This window comes from Aspergillus neoniger (assembly GCF_003184625.1).
Source record: "Aspergillus neoniger CBS 115656 unplaced genomic scaffold BO87scaffold_1, whole genome shotgun sequence".
Taxonomy (NCBI): Eukaryota; Fungi; Ascomycota; class Eurotiomycetes; order Eurotiales; family Aspergillaceae; genus Aspergillus; species Aspergillus neoniger.
In genome coordinates this window covers 826-11,637 of record NW_020291129.1, presented here as the reverse complement: position 1 = coordinate 11,637, position 10,812 = coordinate 826, and the positions used below count along the sequence as shown (strand labels likewise).

General features: G+C 50.3%; 1 protein-coding gene across 1 annotated transcript; it reads left to right on the top strand.

Moving 5' to 3' along the window:
• Positions 1–423: 423 nt before the first annotated feature.
• Positions 424–3,436, top strand: BO87DRAFT_31 (putative importin beta-2 subunit). The gene is made up of 2 exons (XM_025619491.1): positions 424–3,172; positions 3,232–3,436. Exons 1-2 carry the CDS (start codon positions 566–568, stop codon positions 3,331–3,333), a joined length of 2,709 nt encoding a protein of 902 aa, XP_025484941.1. The 5' UTR covers positions 424–565; the 3' UTR covers positions 3,334–3,436.
• The last annotated feature ends 7,376 nt before the right edge of the window (positions 3,437–10,812 follow it).

Genomic DNA, 10,812 nt, shown 5'->3' with positions numbered 1-10,812 from the left:
TTCCAATTTTTTTTTTTTTTTCTCTCTTAGCCTTTCCGGGGAAGAAGGGGCTGGAGCCGCTTCCCACAAGTTCACGGCGGGGTTTCTTTGGGCTACACAACGTCCCCTTCCACTCTCGGTCTCTCCCTCTCTCTGCCTCTGTCTCTCTTCCTCTCCCTCGTCCTTCTACCCGCAATTGCTCCCCCCCTCCCTCTGCCTTCCACCTTTGCGACATCATGGAATGGCAACCGCAGGACGATCCATTGAGGCAGCTGGCTTGCTGCCTCAAGGATTCCCTTAATCCTTATGATCGCCCCCTCCAAAAACAGGCCGAACAGGTGTGTCCTTGCTGTCGCTTTTCTCCCCTCTCTTGCTCCGCTTTATTTCCCTACTTTGAGTTTTTTTTTATGATTCCCCTCCCCTCGACCACCTCAACAGAATGTTGATTCCGGGAGCTTCGCGGTCGCTGCAAGAGCGCCGGCTCTACCCCCTCTTCTGTTTAGCTTTGTTCTAGGACCTATGTTTCGCTTCGAAAAGTAAAAATCTGGCTGACCGAAGCTCTTCTCCGCCTTCTGTCGTCTGATAGATGCTAGTACAAGCAACCTCGTCGCCGGACTATGTCAACTACATCACCTACCTCTTTAGCACCCCGCAGGCTTCTCCGGTGCTGGGAATGGATAGCCAGACCTACGATATGGTCCGTTTCGCGGCTGCGATGAACCTGAAGACCAAAATTCACGTTGCCTACAACACGATTCCCCAACCCTGCTTGACCTATATCCGATCGGCCACCCTGCTCGGATTGCGCGACGAGAACCCGCACGTGCGGAAGTCGGCCGGAACAATCATCACAGAATTGGTGCAACAGGCGGGGCTATTAGCCTGGCCTGATGTGCTGCAGGAGCTGCTGACCCTCGTCGAAAATAGCTCCGGTGACATCCCGCCCATGGCCCAGGAGGCTGCCATGTCGGCTCTCTCCAAGGTGTGCGAAGATAATCGCAAGATCCTCGACCGGGACTACCAAGGACAATGCCCTCTCGACGTCATCATTCCCAAGTTGCTCGAATTTACCTCCAATCAGAGTTCCAAGGTCCGCTCAATGGCCCTCGGCACCATCCATGTCTTCCTCCCGCACAGACCCAAGGCCCTCGTTGCTTCAATGGATCTGTTTTTGTCGCAATTGTTCCAGCTCGCCAATGATTCGAGTACCGATGTTCGTCGCACAGTTTGTCAGACTTTCGCGCAGCTGGTGGACTTCTCCCCGGAGAAGCTCATCCCCCACATGGAAGGATTGGTCAACTACATCATCATGCAACAGCACAACCAGGAGGACCCGGAGCTTGCGCTTGACGCCGCTGAGTTCTGGCTTGTCGCGGGCGAGCAGATCAAGCTCCAGCAGCCCTTGGCTCCCCACATGTCCAAGATCGTCCCGGTCTTGCTCCAGAGCATGGTTTATGACGAGGATGAAGCCATTCGGTTGACCGGCGAAGGAGACGACGCCGAGGACGAAGACCGCCAGGAAGACCTCAAGCCGCAGTTCGCCAAGTCCAAGAGCGGCAAACTGGATATGTCCAAGTCTGGTCAAGCCAACGGAAACGCAGCTCCCGAAGAGGAAGAAGATGACGATCTGAGCGAAGGCGAGATCGAGGATTCCGAATTCGGAGATGACCCCGAGGACGAATGGACGCTCAGAAAGTGCTCCGCCGCCGCGTTGGATGTCTTCTCGAACGTCTATCACGACCCGATCTTCGAGATCATCCTGCCCTACCTCAAGGAGACCCTCCGTCACGAGCAGTGGCCTCATCGTGAAGCTGCTGTCCTGACTCTTGGTGCTGTTGCAGATGGATGTATGGATGCTGTCACGCCTCATCTCCCCGAGCTCGTTCCCTATCTCATCTCCCTGCTCAACGACGCCCAACCTGTTGTGCGACAGATCACCTGCTGGTGCCTCGGCCGCTACTCCGAATGGGCGTCCCACTTGGGAGACCCGTCGGAGAGAGCGCGCTTCTTTGAGCCTATGATGGAGGGTATTCTGCGCAGGATGCTGGACGGCAACAAGAAGGTTCAAGAGGCGGCTGCTTCTGCCTTTGCAAGCTTGGAGGAGAAGTCGGACGCGAACTTGATCCCCTACTGCGAGCCCATCCTTCGACAGTTTGTGCAGTGCTTTGGAAGGTACAAGGACCGGAACATGTACATCTTGTATGACTGTGTTCAGACTTTGGCCGAGTGCGTCATGGGAGAGCTGGCGAAGCCTCAACTGGTTGATATCCTGATGCCTGCTCTCATTGATCGCTACAACAAGGTCTCGGATCAGTCTCGGGAGCTGTTCCCGCTCCTGGAGTGTCTCGGATATATTGCGGCAGCCTACGGCGACGCCTTTTCTCCCTTCGCCACTCCCCTCTTCCAGCGGTGCATCAAGATCATCTATGAGAACCTGCAGGAGTACATGGCGTCCGTCAACAACCAGGCCATTGATGAGCCTGACAAGGACTTCCTGGTGACGAGTCTGGACCTTCTGAGCGCGATCATCCAGGCGATCGATCCGCAGAAGAGCGGCGAGTTGGTCGCCAACTCCCAGCCCCGGTTCTTTGACCTGCTCTGCTTCTGTATGGAGGATCCGAATTACGAGGTCCGTCAGTCGTCGTATGCTCTGCTGGGTGACTGTGCGATCAACATCTTCCCTCAACTCGAGTCCTTCATCCCTAACATTATGCCCACTTTGATCAAGCAACTGGATCTGGATCAGATCCGGGATGATGATCGTCACACTGGATTCAGCGTTCTCAACAATGCCTGCTGGTCGTGCGGAGAGATCGCCGTCAACGAGAAAGCCGCGCTGTCTCCGTATATGGCGAAGCTGTACCAGGGGCTTTTCATCATCATTAACAACGAGGAGATCATCGACTCAGTGAACGAGAATGCCGCGATGGCTCTGGGCCGGCTTGGTATCTGCTGCTCCGATCAACTTGCAGCTCGTCTGAACGAATTCGCCGGAGTCTTCCTGAAGTCAATGAACAAGATTGAATTCACCCGCGAGAAGGCTTCCGCTTTCCTCGGATTCAACCAGGTGGTGATGAAGAACCCCGCAGCCATGGAGTCTTGCCTTGGGGACTACTTCCAGGCCATCGCTGCCTTCCCCACCAAATCGATGAACCAGGAGGACTACCGTGACATTCAGACCTCATTCCAGCAGGTTTGTAGCCTTTTTCCCCATACTCTTCAATATGTGTAACTGACTCAATGATGATGCAGGTGTTGCAGGGATATAAAAATATGATACCCAATTTCGATTCATTCCTGTCGCAACTTCCGGCCCATGTTGCTCAGAAGCTTCGTTCTGTATACCAGATTTAGATCTATATGTTTGTCATGTTAATGTTTCGTTTGAACGCAAAATTTCATGGCGAAAGGCGCATAAAATTGCATTTCCTTTTCCTTCTCCCACGCCGGCACCTGGCTCGGTGGTTGGCTTCTCCGGAATCATGGACCTTTCTCCGGGCGGAGGGAGTATGCACACCGTCTGATGATTGAGCCTTGATGTGGCGTGTTTGGAATCTGTTTCAATCGACTGTGCGTGGATCGCCGTGTCGGGGTCTGCATAGAGGGAGGGCTAATGGGCTGGCTGGACCGTGGGCAATCAAAATAAAAAAAGGGACAAACCGAAAAGAGCAAAAAGCGGATGGACATGAAACCCTGGGATAGTATAGCTCGGGACTATATAACCAGGAAGAAGAAAATGGCAAGAGGGGAAATGAACAATGAGACATGCCTATCGATCCTGTACCTTTTTTTATTCTTCTTTTTTCTTTATGTTATTAGATAGACCAGTAGATTAGTATATTAGATAGCCTTATGATGCACGCAGGGGATAGTCGGCCGACACCTGCTGTTTGCTTCGCAACCGTTGGCGTTCTCTTTTTTAACCCTGATGATGTGAAGTTTCTTTTATCTGCAAATTACGATGGAAGGGAGAGCGGGAGGGGGGGGAGATATAGTCTATATATTCTATACGAATGATGTATATGAATTTGAGTTTGACATCATGATCGACAAACGAATGCGATGGACAAAGTGATGCATCAGCCAGCCAGCCAACTGCAAGTTCAGTTCTGATCCGATCCACATGACAGTACTCATCAACAAAGAATAGTAACTGAACCTAAGTACAATGGAGCACAAAATAGTATGTATGAAGTTATACATAAACTATTCTTCATCCAGTGAATCTACCTAATACCTATACCCCTACCCAATACCACTCCCACTCCCCTTTAAGCACCTACGTAGTACTAAATCACTAGCATACTACTAGTGATAAATACTACGGAGTAGTCAATGCCTATCTCCGACCCTTCGGATCCGAACACACAAACAATCCTGGTCAATATTTTTCTTCCCTCTTAATCCCTGCAATCCCGGGCAAGCCAGCAGGGCACCCCTGGAGCTTTTAGCGTTGCAGCATACATACTACTAACTAATTACTAGTAACCCCAGTCGGGTTGGGACAGGTCATTTCTAGCACAGCACACACACTTCTCTCACTTATGGGAAGTACAGGTAGGGAGGGTCTGGGTAAGGCCTCCATCATCATCCGTCATCGTCATCGTCGTCAAGATAGTAATCATGAAGAAACGCATATCGGCATCTCCGATAGGATGATTCATGTCTACAGGATAGGATATGGTGGATGTGTACGACATGACAGATTAATCCTTGTTAATAGTTGGGGGAGAGTATTGATTGATAATCCATTCTAAGCGATTACTTATTCTGGTGATCTGTCTCTCTAAGTACTGACAGTAAGAAGTAAGCACTATGTACGGAGTAAGGAAGGGCGGTAGGTGCGTGTGTTTGTTTGCCTTGATTGCTTGCTCCATTTGAGGGATTCTTCTTCTTCTGTGGAAGGTTCCATGCAGGTGGTGAGCAGGGGATATTTCTTAGTTTTTCAAACTAGGCACTAGGTACTATAGTACTAGTGATTAGTAGTAGGGGGGGGGTTGTTGTTGACATTAGATTGTTAGGCTAGAATAATTGATTGAGGAGGATGGTTGGTTGGTTGGTTGAATAGATGGATAGAGGATTTGTCACCGTTAAGTTAGTGAGGTAGGTTAGTGAGATGGCATCATGAATGGCGGTATGGCGGCTTACTCTAGAAGTGATTGATTTGCCTCATTGGAAATAACTAACTAATTGATGGTAATGAATCATCACTCGGCTATAGTCTACTACTTGTCTAGTATGGATTGATAAGACACAGGTAATCAATCATTCTCATCCATGTACGTACGCCATCTTGGAGTTAGTAGGAGTAGGAGTAATTGACTCAAAGTATGACTCCTACCCAATCAGGGTATCTTCGGCGAAGGCGAAAATGTTTCGGCCGCTAAAAAACTACTTACTGCAGGTGGTGGTATTTTAGTTGAGCAGGTTTTTATTTTCTCTTTCGGAGATTGGCCATTGCGCCGAGACTCTATCTCTCTCACTCTCTCACGGTTTACTGTGGTAGATACTGTGTACTCCGTACTTGGGTGGTCTGTCGGCTAATTCATCGTGGAATTTGGATGGGGTTCCCAGTCATATCCATACTAGACTTAGTCTTCAATTTAGTAAACCCAAGTTCAATGAGGCTGTGTGGCCAACTTTTTGTTTTTGTTTTTACCCCTGTGTACCCATTTCCGAGGACGGCGCAGTAATGATTGATTAACTTCCATAGGCGCGCCCGACGGGCTGGATCCTGGGGCTGGAATTGATGGTGATACTGAGCGAGAGAAGAATAATAAAATTATCACTGGTGGGTGATCGATCCTTCAGGCTGGCCACGAGGGAAACTGGACGAGTTATTGGGTTCTGACATGGTTGATCCTGGGCCGCGTGTGAAGTTGGGGGCTAGTTTTGGGTTGTGGCAGTTATTTAGTATTGATGATGATGCGGTGAGTGAACATCATCCCATCTTTTTCTTTCTTTCTTTTTTAATCAGATGTGTATTATTCGATTTGTATTTTTCCTTAAAGTTGGCAGATCCCTATTCCGGGTTAGTGGGAAACACCTTTGGACTCCTCCCGCACTAACCAGATGCGGTTGTATCTGGCGAGATTGAAAACTGACTGAGAAGTGAGAAGAGAAAGAAGACGGCGGATCTGCCGAGCCCAGCGCCTGTCTGTGACTGGTCCACTTCTTCCCTGTTCTGGTGGCCATCCAAACTGATGCGGAGAATGGTTCTGTCTGCGTCATTGGCTGCTCGGGATCTGGGATCGGCTTGCTCCGACCGACAATTGCCTGACTGGGTCTAACTGGCTGTGCTACCTGGGCTAGTCTTGAGTGACCTCGTTGACCCCGTGATCAAGGGTACTTTAGACTGATGGATCCAATCAATCAGTATCAAGCGACTACTCTTCGAGGTACTTACACAGTACACCGAGTACGGAGGAGGTATGGAGTATACTGTGTACTGACGGATGTTTACTCCTAGTTTGGTGCGGCAGTCGGTCGCGATCTATTATCTAATTCTATCTGTCCATCTCTATCTTGCTGGAGAGCTAGTTGAACTTGGGAGCATCGTCCCAACGAACCATGGACGCCTTCCTGAAGATCGCTTCAAATTTAATTCTGACGGCCGAGAAGGGTCCAGCTGCTCCTTCCCAGTCCGCTCTTGGTATTAATCTACGAGTAGTGTACTCACTAGCTAAGAAATAATCTACAAACAACAAACCTCATCCTCTTCGCTTCTCCCTCCGACAGGGATTGTACGTGCATCATCCCTACACTTTCCCCCCTCCATCATCACATGGCATATGCTCGATTTCTTCGGGATCTTGGGAACTCTGTCGCGATCTCCGGGACGAAAACGTGGCAATGAGGCTTTGTGCAACGATGCATGCAACCATCCAGCCCCCTTCCCTCACCCCCCTTCCATTCTCATCCCTCCATGGCTGATGCAGGTCGAGCCCTTTTTCCGCTGTCAGGCGGGCTCTAGACTAGATTTTAGCTTAGTTGAGACCGACCCGAGAGAAGACCGACTATCAAGAGAAATTGACTGGTGGATTCTTTGCTGCTCCCCCCAACAAGGTTTCGGCCTCAGACCTTTTCCCACTCTTTTTTCTTTACAGTCTCAGCCTCCCCGTGACCGTGGACCCGGCCCGCAGCCCCGGATGGTTTGGCACCGTCAACCCTGGCTCTGCTTTTAGTCCTTTGGGTCATCTTCAGAGTTTCGATGGGTCCGGTGGATGACGGTGGTTGTGTGGTCGGACCAGATTGTTGGTCCCTCCCCACTAAACTGTGATTGTCCAAGCGTGGGCGAACTAAATAACGGAGTTCTTCTGGCCTCTGACCAGCTTTATCCATCAGCGCCCTCTCGAATCCTGGCTCCAATCAACACGCTAACAATGCTGGTCGTGGAGATTTCCCTTTAGCTTTATTCTAAATTAACTTTACCCTTCAGACCGGTATCGCCGCCGTTCTTTGTTTTCTCTTTTTTTGATCGTTGATTATTCTTTAAACGGAATTTTTTTATTAATTTATTATTTTCCCAATTCTCTCTTTTCTTTTTTTATCTATTCCGCTCGACCGTTCCGTAACGGGCCAGATCACTCACTCACTTACTTACTACCACTAGACTAAACCACGACTAATCATCAATCGCTTGCAGTCCAGCCCTGCTAGAGTTTCCCGTCTGATGAAAGAAAAGAAAAGAATAGAATGGCAAAAATCACCGAGAGTCTGGCTGGCCATGAGGTATGACAGCTGACGCTGTTTCATCCGGTCGATTGGGAACCGACACTTGCAAGATCACATTGGCTTCCGTCCGTCGAGGCTGATACCGTGTTACCTCCGTATCGTCTTATCCAGACTGTGCATGTGGACCAGGTCTGTCATACAGAAGACTTCGCCTGTGCATGGAGTGCGTTTAGAAGCAGACGATCTGTCCGCGTTACAGATATCTAACCCACTACGTACTAACATATCGGCTGAGGTAAGGCGCCATGCCACGTCCGTCCACTGCGCCTTCATCCTCGCGGTGGATCGCGCGTCTATCATAATCGACCGCCCGGTCTCTCCTGTAACTCCAGTCGCCCCACTTGATGCAATGGAAGGTCAGATTTTCTACGAAGAGAAGGACTAAGCTACTAGGATCTTCTCGCGAGGCTCATCTTCCATGCCCCATGGAAGGTCCTGTCAGTCATTACGTGGGCAATCCCGGGTTGAAAATGCGCCTCGAACTGTCCATTACAACATGTTATTTACACAGTATCTAGTAGAGGGAGAGGGCTGTTGCTTTACAGCCTCGATCCCAAACTTTAGTTCGGCCGGGACTAGACTAAACCTACCGAGCAGCGCCAGAACCCAAGACTAAGGATGATGGACGCCTTCCAGCAGGGCAAAGTTGAGTCGGGGTTGTACTTATTGTCTATACCCCCCCTTGTCCCGCGGGTCGCATGCTGCATGGCTTGTCTGCACCGTTACACAGGGTCTTGCTCGGCAAAAGAGCAGGATGGCTGACTAGCAACCCCTGGGCACAGTCCCCTGCGCGGCCAATCACCGAAATGAATCCTGCAGATTGGAATTTCGTCTGCGCTTTGGTCGGCTGTCATGGCCAGATTCAGAGAGTCCTGCTGATGACGTCCTAAGTGTAAGTAAGTGTGCGCCCGTAAGGTATGGATAGGAGCGAGCGAGCTTGTGAAAGATCGCATCCTCCGCAGACGGTCCCATAGTCACTGCACATTGGCTCATTATCGATCCTTGGAACATGATGAAACTGTGACTATCTACGGAGCCCAACGCGCTTGAATCATGGGTCTACTCCGGTGCCTATTCAGATCAAGGTAATCGCGACAGGGTGGTGACCCGCTGCAGTTATCGAATACCCACCCTGGCAGGGGGAAATTATCTCCCAACAGCCATCAGAGGGCCACAGGAAATCTACTAGCGACCGGTGCCTCCACCCTAGCGCACATTAAGGTTGTGACCTGGCTGTGAAGAGTACTTTAGGTAATCTGGTATTTTTTTACTGCTGGTCACCCCTCCAGAGAGCGAACGGGGAGAAAGGAGGGGTTGTTGGGTCACCTTTTCAGGCACCATGAACGGTGCGCTCAGATCGCCCTGCAAGGCAAACCATTCGGTGTGTATATGTGTCAAGTGCAAGCGACGACTAGTTGAGTTGCTCAGTACTTTACCTGTCTTGGCGTCGGGGGCACACTTTGACGAAATTTGACATCTCCACGAGAGGCTAAGTTAAGTAGCCAAGTACTTTGATGAATGCAGGAGGGGAGAAGAGCAGATGATGGGGGGTGAGAATGAATGACGAGCCAGGAAAAAGCAACAACGCCCCCCCTAATTGGTATGAATAAGGGGGATGGAATTCACGGGCTGCCCAATCAGCGATGCATCGCTTATGGCAGACGACTAACTAACTGCTAGTGACAACTGCCCGTCAAAAGTCACAGACCCTGGTCATTTCTTGGTGTTTCCGATGAAGAGGGAGGAGGACCCTGGTCTTGCAATCCGCATCATCAGCGGCATGGCTATTTGTCGAAGTTTAGACCCGAGCAAGTCAAGTGTCGTTCCCGTTTATAATCGTGGCAGCGATCCCAGCACGGGCGGACGACTTAGCTTCAGTCACTACTATAACGATCATCCTGGATGGCCCCAATGTGGTAGGATCTGTGGTCCATCGATCACCTTATTCGATGGTTCTCCGATTAGCATCCTTACCGGTACGTCAGCCAACGTGAACAGAGGAAAAGAAAAAAGAAGGCGGCTGACACAGTTCGAGCGGGTCTGATTAGGCTTATTGCAGTCCCGCGGGGATGATCTGTCCGTCAGGTCAGGCAGAGGTAGCGAGAGGAAAAAGAAACCAAAAGAAGGGGACGGGCTACGTAGGTACCAAAGAGGAGGGCGGAGATGTAGGTACTAGACTAGGCCACAGTGATGTTGCCTACGGATGTTATTGCCCACTGATGATTCCATCTCCCAGAGTGGTCCTCACGACGAAGAAAGCCTGACCGGCCGGCCGCCTTTGATCCAAGAAAAGTACAACTCTTAGTGGAAGGTACTTGCAGCCGATCTGAATGATGATAGACGGACCAACTCCGCAGCAAGTGACAGGCTGTCTGTCCAACCGTGTGTCATTTGTTTTTATTTTTATTTTTATTTTTTTTTATGGAAAGCACAGCCCAATGGTGAACCAACAATGTGATTTAAGCCCAGCCAAAAGAGACACAGTGTCTATGTGTGTAAGTTCCTCCGGCCCAAGTCTAAATGGAGGAGGAACCATAGAACAAGCAGACGCCGCTGGCTTGGTATGGGGAAGCGCTCTCCACCAATATCAAGAATGGGAATCGGAAAGGTAGAGCGCTTCGGAACCACACCTGTATCCCGCCAGAGTTTGGGTGAGGATTCCGCAGACCCTGTCCAGACTAGCTGGACTCTAGACGACCCCCGGGGTTGCTCTACCAACTTACCAATCTCTGTTGCTTGCTTGCTCGTTCACTTCTCTGTCTGTGTTCCCGCTGCGCCCGAGCCTTGGTGAGTGAGGGAATGAGGGTGGGAAAAAGAGGGAAAGCATTCCTCTGACGGACCCTGACCGCCACCACCATCTTGGGGGCTAGAAGGGCTGTGGCATGATTCTGGGTTTGGGGCGTAGAGATGATATTATTTACTTTTTATTATCTTTATTTTTGGGGATGGAAGAGGGAGGGATGGAGAAGGAGGGAGAGGGAGGATGTTATTGCTTCTTCTGATGAGGAAGGGCGTTTGAGTTTCTGGTTCCGTCGATTCGAAGGTAGTGGGTTGGCGATGACTCCAGATTGTTGCGGCTTAGACCTGAGGATAAGGAGG